General features: G+C 39.7%; 1 protein-coding gene and 1 long non-coding RNA gene across 2 annotated transcripts; one reads left to right on the forward strand and one right to left on the reverse strand.

Annotated features, from left to right (window-relative positions):
- Window positions 1-165: 165 nt before the first annotated feature.
- LOC5508438 (eukaryotic elongation factor 2 kinase) lies at window positions 166-13,980 on the reverse strand. The gene is made up of 13 exons (XM_048719795.1): window positions 13,727-13,980; window positions 10,677-11,356; window positions 10,563-10,600; window positions 10,050-10,221; window positions 9,532-9,684; window positions 9,114-9,174; window positions 8,702-8,819; window positions 7,807-8,131; window positions 6,980-7,126; window positions 6,360-6,545; window positions 5,600-5,724; window positions 3,848-3,987; window positions 166-2,988 (listed from the first exon to the last, which is right to left on the reverse strand). The coding sequence occupies exons 1-13, from the start codon at window positions 13,761-13,763 to the stop codon at window positions 2,843-2,845; spliced, it is 2,328 nt and encodes a 775-aa protein (XP_048575752.1). The 5' UTR covers window positions 13,764-13,980; the 3' UTR covers window positions 166-2,842.
- On the forward strand, window positions 5,024-6,018 carry LOC116615526. Its single transcript, XR_004294977.2, has 2 exons — window positions 5,024-5,108; window positions 5,809-6,018. It is a non-coding gene; the product is annotated as an uncharacterized LOC116615526 (long non-coding RNA).
- Window positions 13,981-15,790: the final 1,810 nt, after the last annotated feature.

Genomic DNA, 15,790 nt, shown 5'->3' on the forward strand with positions numbered 1-15,790 from the left:
TAAAAACACCACAAATCATTTTTTTTATTTGGTTTTAATATCAAACATCAACTTAATATAATTCTTCACGATCATTTGACACATTTTGTCATACACACAGTCAAACAGATGACCTATGATTGCGCTGAATAGCGTTATGACTAAAATAACTAGTACATCAATGAATAAAATCGTCTTGATTTATTCGGTTAATAATTCTAAATACTAGATAAATCAAAACAGTCTACAATCTCCTACTAATGTAACTGACATACACCTATTTCTAATAAGGTTGCTCTCAGAGAATTCAAGTAATGTAACCCGAAATGTTTCAGGTGTCAAATAAATGAGAAAATGATCTCAATTCCAGGCTTCAAAAGCGTTAGCAAATTTCTCAGCTTTCAGAATTTAGCCATGTATTAATTACCAATGAACAACTGGGGTTAAGAACACATGGATTCGCCAGTGCAACCTTTTTTTAAAAGGTGTATATTAACATATATCTAACATATATATTTATATACATTACTAAACATATTTGACCCATTTTATGGATCTGCCATTACGGTTTTGAATATGTACAATAAATGAGAAATCAAAGAATGATAATTTTAAAAACAACATATCCCTCATTCCATCGTTTGGCAATCAAAACTAAACAAATATACGCCCAATACTTTTGAATTTGATTTATGTACAATACTGTTTTCGTATCAAAATATAAACTCATACACACCTATGTCCACCAACGCCAAACCTTCGAAAAATGTACCATGTTTTTAAAGGAAAACATCAAGCTTATCATAGGAAAAACCCTGTTATTCCAGAAGCACAATCAATGCATACCCACCCCCTCAAAACGATTAAACAGGAAATTCCGTGGAGTGGGGTCTTTTATTGCCGATTCCCAGGGGTCATCTATGATTTTTTTTTTTCCTTGTGGGAAGCTTGCTCTTTTCTAGGATCGCGCACAGTGTATCCAGATTCGTTAATTGTTAATTGTTTTAAAGCCAGACCAATTAAGAAACTACTCTTTGCAAACTATAAAACATAGTACACGCTTCGCGGAATAACGTCTTCTTAAAAGATGGATACATACGTTATGATATAAAACTGCAGGCCATGTTACTAAGTGCCTTATTAATGAAAATAAATAGATTATAGAGAACTATGACCAACCGACAATTGTACCACTGCCATTATTGTACCCTTTTTTTTACTGGTCTCTCGGGTAGATTGAGCAATAGTGTAGTAAACCTCTGTCAGCTGCTGTCATTTTGTCGTACTAGCAAAGCGTCCAGTGTGAAAAAGCATCCATTTCTATCGGTTGACTTGTAGGGGATGCTTTCGAGATAATTTCGATTGGATTTGGTAAAAGTATGAAAGATCATTGGATGTTTTTTTTCGAGACTTCTCACAATTTGTCTTCTAATTTTGAATTAATCAATGACAAATGTGCATGTGACTACTGGGGCTCTTTCGAACCTACGTTCGACGCTCTGTAGCCAAGGTACATAGGGAATATAAATTGTGAGGATAAAGGTTCTGGGTAATTAAAGTTTACGGGTAATTAAAATTTAAAAAACACGAGAGTATTTCATCAGGAGGTTACGTGGCGCATTCTAAAATATCTGAAACGTTTTAAAAACATAACTGATTTCGCGAACGTAAAACGATATGCTAAAATGTAACATTACGCAACTCTACATTAACCCCATATAATTCCTCGTGTTTATCATTCTGATCACTACAAAAGTCTATAGGACATTTCCTGGCCTTTAGTAAAAACCTTGCAGTTTTTTTGATACAATGTAGGATCTTACTAATATAACCATTGATAACGTCACAACTACGTTGCCAAATGACTGGCAAATATCTATTCCGGGGCCGCTTGATTTCAATTACACTCAATGTTTTTTTATACGATGTAGAATCTTATTCATATAACCATTGATAACGCCACAACTACGTTGCCAAATGACTGGCAAATATCTATTTCGGGGCCGCTTGATTTCAATTACACTCAATGTTTTTTTAATACGATGTAGAATCTTATTCATATAACCATCGATAACGTCACAACTACGTTGCCAAATGACTGGCAAATATCTGTTTCGGGGGTTTCAGAGTAAACTGATTGGCAGCTGTCACTCCAACAGTAAAATAATTGGCAGCTGCCACTCAGAGTAAACTGATTGGCAGCTGCCACTCCTACAGTAAAATAATAGGCAGCTGCCACTCCTACAGTAAAATAATTGGCAGCTGTCACTCCTACAGTAAAATAATTGGCAGCTGTCACTCCTACAGTAAAATAATTGGCAGCTGCCACTTTTCCAGAAGAAATACTGGCAACTGGGACGGTAAAATAAGTACAGTAACAGCTATCCTATCTAAAAACTAAAAAAAAAAAACATTCAGACAGACGACTGATACCTGTCACTCTTGTAGTAAAATGATTGACGGTTTTTACCCTTGCAGATAAAGCTATTCACAAAGCCGTACCCCGTTTTTGTCAGTAGGACTGAACCGTATGGCTTCATTATAAGGACTGAAATATCCTAACATTGTTCTCTTCACTTCTCGACTTAGAAATCTATACCTTAATATTTACCGTCCTCATATGGTCTTTCGTCTACACTCTTCCATTTAAAGTGTATATACCTTAATGAATACAGCGGAACCCTGTCAACTCGAACGGTCAAGGGGAGCGAAAAACAGTAAAATTATCCGAGATCGAGTTACCAGAGTTCGAGTTAGCAGGGAGTTAGGGTTATCTGAGTTTTAGTTAGCGGGGAGTTAGGGTTGTCCGGGTTCGAGTAAGAGGATTTCTCTGTTTTACCATACCATCCTCCAATAGTTTGCCTTACTCCTCAACTTCCGCCCAGGCCTCCTCGGCCTTGGTGTAGTATTTATTTGCGAGTTTGCCTTTCATGGCGGCCATCGCCTCGTCTCCTGCACTAGAGAACAAATCCCCTGCGCATTGTGGGTCCCTTTCCAGCTCAGGGCCGCCTGGAAAACCAAACCGGGACAAGGGCACATTAGGAAGAATAAGGAACGGAGCTGGGCCGACTTTATCCAGAATAAGTGACTTGAACTAAGAAGCCACGCGACTTAAAGAAATCACGCGAATTAAGCCAAGAAACCACGCGACTTGAACTAAGAAATCACGCGACTTGAACTAAGAAATCACGCGACTTGAACTAAGAAACCACGCGACTTGAACTAAGAAATCACGCGACTTTAACTAAAAAATCACGCGACTTGAACTAAGAAACCACGCGACTTGAACCAAGAAACCACGCGACTTGAACTAAAAAATCACGCGAAATGTCTGCGGCCGTCACGCCAGAGAGCAACGGATACAATAAAATCTTTCAATAAAAATAAGCCTTTTCTAGCATAGAGACTTCGAAGAAAATTCGTAAACGCTGATAAATTTGCTTTTTATTGTTGTTATTTTGCCGCCAAAAAACGGGGCGTTCGCGAGTTTGCCGTCGCGGGACTCCTTTGTGCAAGTCGCCTATAGCAGCCATACTCTGAGTTATTCTAATTAAAAAAAGGGGGGGGGGGGGGGGCTTGGCCGGACTGCTCAATAAGGAACTCTGCGCTGGCATGGAGTCTACAAGTATGAGAGCTGGGTGTGGTATGTTAATAGCCCTTTGTCCATGCGCACAGACACCCATAATAACAGATTGGTTAGCTAGGTCTAGCAAGACTGGACCGCCACTCAACGTAGTAGACTGGGCCGGGATCTTACCGTGGTCCTTTATTTGAGACTCAAAAGCCAGTACCACTGAGCTTTGCGACCGCTGACGCAACGTAGGCGCTAACAAAGGGAAACCACATACGTAACAGGTATGTGACTTACCTGTAAAGTAGAGCTCCGCCTGGCGGGACAACAGGGTGTGTACTGGGTCATCGAGTAGCGTGTTCTCTGGCAAGTCATCCTCGTCGATCACATCGATCGCGTTTTGATACCATTTCACTGCTTCCTTCCACGAACGCTTCCTGAAGCATTAAAGTATAAAGCTTGGTTCTCACTAGGACGCACGCGCAAGCGAACCCGATTACTTGATTTTCTTGTGTTTGACCGATTCTCACTTATGTTGCGCTTTGCGTTTTTATGTGCTTGCATCCGAGAGAACCAGCCTTAAGTTCCCATCACTGAATATTTTTTAGTTAATCTGATGTTTAACCTACAACAGATTGAAGCAGAAATGGTTTTCGTCTCAAATGGCTGAGTAGTAGCATAAACTAAATAAAATTAAGTTAAATATATTGAGGTTCCCGATTTAGAAAAAAATATCATCATTTTATACTTAAGAAACAGAACTGATCATCTTTATTGTAGGGTTAATTGAATTTCGATTTGAGCCAAACGGATATCGTTCGCTATTAAAATCTTATTTGGATGATTTATAGACTGTGTCATGCAATTCAAATCAACAGAATTTACACTCAAGGCAAAAAAAAAGAATCAACGGTATTGCAAGAAACTAATGAGGATTCAAGCGGATACAATTCACTACTGAAAGATTACATTCCCATAGATTTGGCGTCAGTAAAACATACGTCAAACTTACCTTACCTGTAGGCTTTGATATTTTTTCCAGCACGAAAACCCCGTAAACACGGAGTTCGCACACAGGTATCCCAAGCTCACTGTGTGTATGAATAAATTATAGTGGTTCACGTTTACAGTAGACATAATGTGGTCTTAAATGTGGTCTGGGCGAAGTTTGAAGCTATTTGGGCTTGCATTTCGAGAGTTACGTTCTGTTTCCCGGACCCGGGCCCAGACCACATATATTATACGACTCCACTGTCAGGTCAGAATATTTTTTAGAGTTTTACGATTTTATTTCGTAGTAAAGTGAACGGCTTATTTCAATCCCATATTTTTACTGTAAACGTGAACCACTATAATTTATTCATACACACAGTGAGCTTGGGGTACCTGTGGTTCGCATAACCCGGCCGCAATCTTGGATAATGCGCTCCGCAGGGGGAGGTGGAAGAAAAATGCCTCCCCCTCCCCCTGCGGAGCGCATTATCCAAGATGGCGGCCGTGGTATGCGAAGTTCGTGTTGCCGGGGTTTTCGTGCCGGAAAAACTATCAAAGCCTACAGGTAGGCTAACGTCACACAAACGTAAGACATTTTCAAGAGGCTGGTTTTCATACGATCGGTCACACATGTTATTGCGTTCGCTAGCGTACAGTATCTATTGAAGAGCAATGCTGGATGCCACAGAGACTTGTATTCATTTAACAGTTTCGATCAGCCGCCATTTTGTACCAAGTGTGAAAAAAAATCCATTCCCATCGGCGGGTTTTGGAAAGCCAATGCGATATTTTCGATTTAATTTGCTAAATAAAGTATCAGACTTTGTTTTTAGATGGGTATCTTGAGATTTTAGTATGTTATGTGCGTTCCAATATTAAAACAAAACAATAACAAAGGTGTGACTGACAATGGCACTTAAACTGATACTTGGAGATCCAGCTACTTGAAAGAAAGCATTGGATCTACGAGCATGGTTTAAACTCTTTCGTTTTTTTTTAATTTTGACGAAGAGAGAACCAGCAAATAAATAACTGTTTCTTGTTTAGGAAGCTTACATGTTGGTCCCCAGGCCATAGCCTGTGTCGTACGCCTTAGCCATGTACAACATTGCCTGACGATCCCCCCTCTCGGCCGCCTGCAGCATCAATTCCACCCCTTTATTGGTATTCTCCTCTGTCTCCTATAGCAAAGAGAGTTGATTAATAAAAGATAGTCTCAATTCCTAAAATAATAAATATGATACTTCACTTATTTCTTTTTCCAGGAGATGGTGTGGTAGTATCCCTGCTAGAGTGACTAGCGCTGTGTATGGTACTTTACCTGGACAGTAGCGCTTTCCAGGAGGTCATGTGGTAGTAGTATAGTAGATCTCTTATAGAGTGACTATCGCTGTGTATGGTACTTTACCTGGACACTGGTTTTCCAGGAGGGCTTGTGGAAGTAGTAGATCTGTGATAGAAAGACTAGCGCTGTGTATGGTACTTTACCTGTACGGTAGAACTTCCCAGGAGGGCATGGGGTAAAAGTAGATCTGTTATAGAGTGACTAGCACTGTGTATAGTACTTAACCTGGACACTATGAATTTCCAGGAGCGCGTGTTGTTGTGGTAGATCTGTTATAGAGTGACTAGCACTGTGTATAGTACTTAACCTGGACACTATGGTTTTCCAGGAGGGCATGTGGTAGTGGAAGATCTTTTATAGAGTGACTAGCACTGTGTATGGTACTTTACCTGGACAGTAGCGTTTTCCAGGAGGGCGTGTGATAGTAGTAGATCTGTTATAGAGTGACTAGCACTGTGTATGGTACTTAACCTGGACGGTAGCGCTTTCCATGAGGTCATGTGGTAGCTGTAAGTAGATCTCTGCTAGTGTGACTAGCGCTGTGGTGATACCACACTGAGCAGCTTTCTCCATGTGGAACATAGCAGACTCCATGTCGGGCTCACGGTCGCTCGTGAAGCGGCCGATCTCACCATACTTTGCCATCTCAAGATGAACCTGGTAAATCAAGCAAAACTCAATGCTCGGCTGGCATATGTACAAATGGGTTCCTTGTTCGATTGCCAGTCCTAATGTAAGTCAAGCCAGGGGGGCAGTCATGCTCGGGGGGCTTGCAAACGCCACTGCGTAGTGCCTATGTCTATCACTACAAGGTTCCAGGTCTTTCCATGAGCCTAGGTGACAAGATTGCCTGGCGTGATTCTATACTCTCGTTTTCTTTAATCACTGGGTTCCGGGTTAGATTCCCGATTCCAGCCTGAATTGAGAGTGGAGTTCGCAACGCTGAGTATTTTTCCCTGAATTATTTGGTTATCCTTCCCTCCTTCCCACACAAAAGCAAACAATTTTCTTTTTTGAAGTGTACCATAGTCAGATATATATTAACCCTGTCTAGGGAGCCTTGCTACTGAATCGTTGTAACTAGTTCATACCTTGCCCAGGACAGAGACACTTTTTTGCCTCAGGAGCTTTTCCTTCTGCTGTTCACGCGCCTGTGCCAACTGTTCCGACTCAGCAAACACACTAGACGCCTTGTGCACATGCACGGACAGGTAATTCTGTTTGACGTCATCGTCGTCCTGTTAATTTAAAACACAAACACTGAATACTACTCCTGCCTCCATAGTGTTTACTACCTGTGTACCAGCAGCAAGAATAAAAGTCCACATTATTCTGCATTTCTCTTTCCATTGATTTAGAAAATGGAGGAAATAGGATACTTACATACATACATACTTATTTTCTAATGCCTAGGTTTCATTAGCAGTCTACTCTACTAACTATTTGTCCTAAAAGGAATAGCAACACAAAAAATGATTTCGGTCTTAAATGGTAGAGTAGCATGTCCTTAATAATCTCCCAAAAGTTCTTCAATGTTGTCTTAAGGGAACATCTCGAAATTCAACACACAAAAAACAATTTCTTTTGTCAGCAATCTTGTATTCTATTGTTAATCATGGCGCACTTACCCTCAGCAAACACACTCTCGACAAGATCGCTCTGCCAGTGTGCTCATGAATAACAATAGAATCCAAGATGGCCGGTAAAAGAAATTGTTTATTGTCAAATTTCGAGATGTTCCCCCAAGAGAACTTTTGAACTTTTGGGATGTTGCTTAGAATGTCTTTTCTTAACATTTATTAATAAAATTGTTGGGCTATAAATTTTCGTAGATTGACTTTACTATATGACGATAACAAGCTTAAACTGGAACTGAAAACATGCAGCAGTCGGTGGTATATCTATCTCATGACCATACCTCGCTTGATATATTGGACAAAAAGACATCTGTGTCACTTTCTGTCTCCGATGTTTCAGAATCCGACATGCTTGGGTTACCATTGCAAGAAGACACTGAGCTCCGGGGGGACACTTCAGTCGCTCCAGGGGAGGGAGGGGGAGACTGCCCCAGGCAATACTCTGACAAGTCAAAGATAGCAGACATCTTTCGGGGAGACAGCTGGTCTTCCAAGCTCGATTTGACAACAGTGGAGGAGTCCTGAATGACTTGGATAGCGCTGTCTATGCGCTTGTCTTCTACAGCACTAATATCAAACTCCGTCAATCCAAGTGTTTTACAAATCCTGGAGTGACAAAGCCGGGTTTTAGTCAAAGGCAACAACTAGAAAAAAGTTATAGCCTATTAGAAAGTGCAGAATTAACAAAAACAAAATAAAAATTACAAAAATGACCAGTCTTTGCAAATACAGATACATAGTGCAAAGTTATCGAGGCTTTGTTCAGCAGACATCAGATAATTAAATTTTGGAAGAAAAAAATTCCTTGTACTGTAGCTGAAATGCTAATGACAAGAGCACAGTTACAATGTGGTCGAGTGGAATGCATAAAAAGAGCCTCAGGCAGTTACCATGTGAGTCAAGAATGTCTCTGACCACGGCACACAGCTTAGATGGCAATTGTTTTTTTGTCTTTTTTTTGTTGGAGTTAGGAAGATCAGAGAGCCCCAAGAAAAACCATTGGAGCATACGGAGGGGGGGGGGGGGGGGGGCTAAGAAGCTCAACTCATATAATTGAAGCCAGGAAAACGAACCTGGACCACAGTGGTGGGAGGCACAGGAACTACAGAGTGACGCAATGACAACTGTGCCACCCCATTTGACCCTGGTTGAGACTGTAACGCTATCAAACCTCACCTGTTGCATTTGTGCGAGCTAAAGAAGAGAGCCATGCCCTGCGGGCCGAAGTTAGCCTCCCCATAGTCTTTCATGTCTGCTGTGTGGATCTGGGGGTCCGTGTAGAGGTCACCGACACCTGGGTATCACACAAAGATAACAAAGGAATTTACAGGAATTATAAAGAGGCAATTTAACAATAGTTTTCTACTGCATATAAGTAAGCTCAAACTTATCAAAATGCTCTTTATCTTTGTGGATTATCTTCATCTAAGCTTGTTCAATTTGATTGTATACGAGACTTGCAAAACTTGTATAAGATACACGGCAAACTTGCCACCAAAACTAGTCGCCACCTGTGGTTTGTTAACAATAGGAGGTGGCGAGGTTGCTTTGGTGATGAGTTCATGTTAATGGCTAAGCTTATGCTTACCCTGAATGTCCACCACGATCAACTGATGGCCAGACCTCTCAAACGTAAAGTGACTAAATGCCTATGACAAAACAAATCTTAGGGATCAACAGAATTTGTGTAATATTTAAATCACAAGTCCTGGCAGTAAAACTTCCTACAGTGTGTTGTTAAACGACAAAATCAATTGTTCACAAGGTTTGCTTGACATCAATTTGAGTTCCTGACTTTTCAATCTTTTTCAAATCAATTCATCATGAAAACCTATAGATAATATTAATTTACTATAACCCTATCCTGTTAATTTGACAGGTGTGGACAGGGATATTTGGGGATCAAGGACCAGGTTTTTAGGGGTTTTCATGCGTTTTTTATCAACAAAATTGGAAGGAAAAAACGCCTGGTCATTTTGACATAGCTTGAAAATGTTCATTCTAACCTGTGGAGTGCATCTTAGGGTTTCGTCACGGAGCACAAATCCAGAGTTTGAGTTGTACTTCTTGTAGGTGCCCTCTATGAAGTGCTCAAGGTGGTAAAGTGGGGAACCGGTACGCTCCTTCAACTCAATGATATATGTCTGGAATATATCCACCTAGAGAGAGTGTTCATCATGATAAGTATTATCACCAACATCAACTCTACCAGAATTATCGTCATTGACAGCAGAAAATCATAACTAAAAATCATCATCATTACCAGCATCTTCGCCACCATCATCACCACCACAATTATCATCATAATTGACAACGAGAACTTTATTATTATCATATGAACACCACCACAATCATCTCAGCAGCAGCATTGCAGTAATTGTCAGCAATTTTTTTTTCTCACTAACATCATTATAACCAAAACATCATAAGTCCTTTATAATTTTTTTTTTAAATTTTTAAACTAAGAGGAGGGGCCCACCTAGACCCCTCGCCTGGATCCATCAATTGAGGCAATTAGACTCACCTTTTTGGGAGGGTCTCTACGATTATACTCTTCTCCCCAAAGTTTTGCATCCATCTGAAGTCTGACATCTTCAAAATACTGGTCTCTAGACACCTCTTCAATGTAACTCTTGGCCACATAATTGGATGCATGTTTCCAGTTATTGTGTTTTGAAAAGTTTGACAACTTTTTCCTGTAGGATAAGGATTGTAATGATGTTTTTCTTAATTATTTACTATCTTGAAAACACATGGGGGGCAATATTCATGTTTATGTGCCTCTATTTAATGAGGCATTTGCGCAGATGAAGAGTGATATTCTTAGTGCTATTTTGGAACCCTAAAAATAGTCCATCATGTGTGATCACGATTTCACCTTGCAGCAAGAACAACACAAGAACAGCAAAAGTTTATCCTAATAGGAATAGCAGAGTTTTATTATTTAGGTGTTATGTTGAGAAACAGTTCCTGATGGAGAAATACATGGATACCTGCCCAATGTATAATACTAATTTAAGATTTCTTTAGCACTCACAATCTGTAGCAGACCCTCATTGCTCCTTGGTCAAATGGCTGTAATCAACAAAACAACACATCATCAGTTTAGGAGAAAATCCACCATTTGACAGAAAAGGATTACTGAACTCACCACAGATTCCATTTTGATCCGGATCTCATCCTTGACCCAAGACTTTTTGATGGCATTGTATCTATGTCTCACTGCTATCTCCATGGCGCAGTTATCGTGTATATGGAACTTGGCCCAGGGATCTGTCATGGACCAGGCCTTCTTAACTGCATCCTTCCAGCTACTCTGATGAGAAAACCTTGGGCGCTTCTCAACTTTTTTCTTCGCCCCATTTTCAATTGCTGCCTGTGGTTCGCTTTGCACCTGTGGGTCCTGGCTTGAAAGGGAACCCTGTGTAATTGTCGACTGAGGAGTCTGGTCATTAGTTTGTTGGGGAGTCTCCTCTTTTTTAATATCTTCGCATTTATCTTCAAGCTCCAAATGGAAGCAATTGTCATCGGACGAGTTACTAATTGTCCGTTTGGCTGATCCCTTGCCATAACCGTTTGTGAATGCACAGTTGTCTTGGGTAGAGTCCCCATGGTTACAGTTGCCATGGTTGCATGCACAGTCGACACAGTTACAATCGCCCTGGTCACAGCTGTTGTCATTGCACTGATCACAATCCGCAGGGTTGTCGCAGAGGAATTTGTCGTCATAGCTGTCAGTCAAGGCGTCGGGTGATAGACTGTTTCCAGCTATGCAACATTTCTTATTGTCTTTTGATGCTTTTGTGCTTTGCCCACAAGAAGAGGAAGAATCTGAAAAAGACAAAATAGGCAATGTAAGGGATTAAGATATTTACTTGACATACTTCACAGGGGCGTACCAAGTAAAATAGTAGGTATCATATAGAAAAACACAGCATTCGAAGATTCCTTAATAAGAAATGACCCACCGAGGGGGCATCCCCCTGTGTATGTGCCTGCTCCAACACACAAAAGTCTTGATACAAATTTTTGATAAGTTTGTATTTCAAAATTGAGACTGATTTGCACTTTTGGGAGCATCACAAAAGAATCACCAACAATATTATTAACAATTTATATTGAAGAAGTTACAAAATAATTACTAGAGCTGTAACTACAACACAACATGATCTTGACTAGGAGAAACCAAAAGGCATTAGGCAAGAAGCTGACATTTACCCATTGTAAAAAATACCAGAATAACATTGTGAGAGCATGTAAAATTCATGAGAATTTGTACAAAACTGTGGGAAAACCATGCACAAGGGAGTTTAAAATTTATTACTTCTTTTGGCTGCTCTTCTGAAACTATACTTCCTAACAAATCTATATGCTGTACTGGACAAAAAAAAAACATACATTAAAAATTTTGGATTTTCAAAGTTCTAATAACACATTAACTAAAGAATTTCACATTTTGAAAAATGATAACAATATTACACATGATGAATAAGCTTCAACAATGGATATAATTTTTTTTTTTCTTAAGAGATACTTGGGTCTGAAGTGTGCTTCTGATTGCTAAAGAATCATTAGCAGTTTCTGGCTCTTCAATAATCAACAGGTTTATAACAGAGTAAGATGGTATTGCATATAATTTGTATTAAAAGGGACTGTGCATGTAGGAATGTTTTAAAAACACTGTTAAGGAAGCAGTAGAAAAGACATGACAGAATTCACAAAAACAATAAGGAAAAGCAATGCTTAATCAAAAGCTCTCAAATAAGCCAAGAGAGCTTACAACTATGTTACAAAAAGGTCAATGAGTTACGAATGGTCGATTTTAAATGCAGATATGACCACAAGAAAAAGACAATCATAAAGCTTAGGTTTTTCTCTTTATACTTTTTTTTAAAAAATCACATAAAAAATAAATCAGCTTTGGTAACTAACAGTAATAAGGATATCTTTAAAAAAACTTTGACCCAGGTTTTCAAGAAAAAAAAAAACGAGAAAACAGATGCCTGGATGTGGCTTGATATTAATTTCTCAAAATTCACCAATCAAAAAGTGGTTTGCAAATATTTTGTCATGCTGTCTGTGTTTGAAACACGACAAGGGTAAAGTCTAAAGCAACGTGGTGATTTACAGTAGTTACACTTTACTGCAATACTTATTATAGTGAGATAATTGTGTTGTTAGATGATGTAGAGAACAGTGTTAAACCCCTAAAAACCCCAGAGGAACATGTTTTCTAGCATGGCCTGATTTGTTGATAAAATATCGATAAAAATGGTATGAAAAAGCTTCAAAATTATTACACCTACAGATTTTGAAAAACAGATTTATAATTGATAGAATGTAGTACGTTTTTATTTGCGAAATTGAACTATTTTCAAACCAAAAAATCGCAAGTAGACGTAAACATAAGGCGGTGGGCGTATTTAGATAAAAATGGTAATTCTTTAATAGATAATGTTTTCTTATACAACAAGAAGATTCGAACAAAACAAACACGAACAAGGGAGAAATATTTTTTTTCAAATTTACTTTTCAGCAAAAGAAATTATTTTTTTTAGAAATAACATTTTGATAGCGTGAGTAGAATGCTCGTGTGAGGAAAAGGTTTTAAGCAGTGATACCGTTCACTACATCGATAATTTATTTTTATTCGAGGCGCTTCACATTTCTAATAAAGAAAACAGCAAACTATTTATATATATGCTAAAAGCAATTAATGAGATAACAAAAATGATCATCTAAAATACTAAAAATACATAGAAAATATAATTGTGTTCGCAGTCAAACAAAGTCGGGGATTACTCCAAGACACTCTCGAGGTTCGAGATCATAATCACAAACTTTTAATATTATGGTAGCTCTATCTGCTTTGGGTTCCGTAGAAAATAAAACCCTGAAAACAAAAACAAAAAGCTAAAGCCTTATAGTCTGGATTTATATTTGGGTAAGCTACAGGAGGGCACCCAGAAATAAGAAATTAAATAAGTTGGAAATCAGTTTTGATTCGATGATTGTTCATAGCACCAGTAGTTTAGGTAGGAAACCATGAGCTAAATTCAAACGGCAAAGACTTCACTAATGATTTCCTCTGTCTAGTAATATGAATCAAGTGCATAACATCCTAGCTAATTACTTCTTTGAAACAACAAAATCAGAACTTTACGAAAGCAAAGAGGGAGGAAAGTTCGGTAAACAATGTACCTTCTACTTCGTCGGGCGGTGTGTCCGTACTAGCCATGTATTTTCTAGCTCGTTTAAATCCACTCTTCTACCACCTCTAAGGAATAAAATCCAGCCTATATCAGAGTTGGGCTATTATTCCAGCGTTATCAATATAGGAATAGAAGTTTTTCGATTTCTGAGGTCCCTTTTCGTACTAATTTTCGAGACAAAAACAAAGCTGCTCGTAACCTCGAGGAAACAACGAGCGGAAGAAGAGAGCTGGGGTAGAGTACACAGGTAGCCCACTCATACAAGGAGCATAGCGTTATTATTATTATTATCATCATCATCATCATCATCATCATCATCATCATCATCATCATCATCATCATCATCATCATCATCATCATCATCATCATCATCATCATCATCATCATCATTATTATAATTATTATTATTATTAATCGATGCGACCAACGCTTTCAATCTGAGGAATAGGGCGGTGGTTATGCATCATAATATCAGAATCACCTGTAAGGAAATCGCCCCGTATATCACCAACACGTATAGAAGCCCTTCTAGACTGTTAATTAGTGGCAGAGGCGAGATCCTTTCTCAAGGGGGGTACTACTCAAGGTGACCCGTTAGCGATGCCTTGGTACGCGATCGGTTCACATGATCCAAGCCTCAGGGCATCAACTTCACAAGTGAAGCAAGTTTGGTTGGCGGATAACTCCGCGGGCGGCTGATGGAGGTAGTATAGAATCAATCTTCCAATGGTACATGAGGTTATGTCAAGAGGGCAGCAAAGTGCTGATATATCGCAGGCGTACCCAGGATTTTTCTTGGGGGAGTGCGAAATCCGAAACAGTGGACCTAATTTTTCTGATAAAAATCTGACCACCCCCGAAACAAAGGAATTTTTTATGCCTTATCTCCAAAGGACGTTTATTGTCGGATTTGGATACAAAATAGTCTAAATTATGGACTGATGACATACCAAAGTGATCTAGCTTACGCTTGATAGTTTTGTCTACAAATAGCACGTCTATTAATAACCGAAAATGGACTTTCGGTCGTTTGGGGGGTGCTTTCGCGCCCCCTGCACACCCCCTGGGTACGGGCCTGTATCGTAAACGGATTTAAAAGCTGGCTCATGGTGTTAAGAGCAGTGAATTTGCAGAGAAAGCAGAGAAGGTGTTTGGAATAAAGCTGGTCGAGGGAAGACGCCATCTCGGTTATCGGATCAAAAGATTTTAAAGATCAGTACTGTCAAGAGAAAGTGGCCAAGTGGCTCAGGGAGATATGGAGGTTCTCACGGAGATCAAGAGGGGCCAGCCACATGCTGCCTTCGTTGCTTTCCTAAAGCGTTCAAGTCCAAATTTACCTATTACTTGCGCACCATTGAATCGTTTTAGGAGTATGTGGATCCCATCGGGAAAATCATTCATGATTCTTTCTTTTCCCTCGCCCTTCTCCTGGATCCGCCAATGTACAAGAATAGAAATAGGGGAGTGGCTGATCCCCACGAAGCAAGCCCCAGGCCCTTAAAAAACGACTAAGCAAAACCTCGGGGAAAAATCGAGCAGAAAGATTGTCCGGGGAAAAAATCGATCCCCCCAAAAAATAATTTGCCACTCCCTCCCTCAGTCAAATATAAAATGGTCCATCCCTAAATCACGAGCATGCGACACCGCAACGATCGCCTGGAACTTTGCATGCAACTATTAGAAAGTTCAAAGAAAATAGATAATCATAGAGAAAAGTAAGTTCAAAAAAGAAAAGAACCCCCTCTCCCTCCCCCCCCCCCCCCCCCCCCCCCCACAACCCACGCCACACACACACATAACGCAACAAAACCAGACTTGGCACGTAAAATAAACGCCCCCTTTTCTCTCTAAATCACCATTAAAAGACCAGGTGGCCGAAGCATACTACCTTTGTCTGATAGCAGCGATTGCACACAATCGGCACCAAAACGTGTTAGCACGCACCCTACATCGGTACACACGCGCCAAGACTACCGGCGACGCGCTTGCATTGTCTGGAAACAATTCTCACTTTCTCTTTGTAGAATAAATCTTTTTCATGTAACATTATAAA

The sequence above is a fragment of the Nematostella vectensis genome, chromosome 12 (genome assembly GCF_932526225.1).
Source record: "Nematostella vectensis chromosome 12, jaNemVect1.1, whole genome shotgun sequence".
NCBI classification, from domain to species: Eukaryota; Metazoa; Cnidaria; class Anthozoa; order Actiniaria; family Edwardsiidae; genus Nematostella; species Nematostella vectensis.

What these genes read in the sequence shown, in the direction of transcription:
- LOC5508438 (XM_048719795.1), bottom strand. Translation starts at nt 13,763, where the DNA reads ATGGCTAGTACGGACACACCGCCCGACGAAGTAGAAG. An exon ending in TGTCCAATATATCAAGCGAG is followed by an intron (nt 7,127 to 7,806) that starts GTATGGTCATGA and finishes TTAAATTAACAG; the next exon opens with GACGACGATGACGTCAAACA. An exon ending in TATGGCCTGGGGACCAACAT is followed by an intron (nt 3,988 to 5,599) that starts GTAAGCTTCCTA and finishes TTAATGCTTCAG; the next exon opens with GAAGCGTTCGTGGAAGGAAG.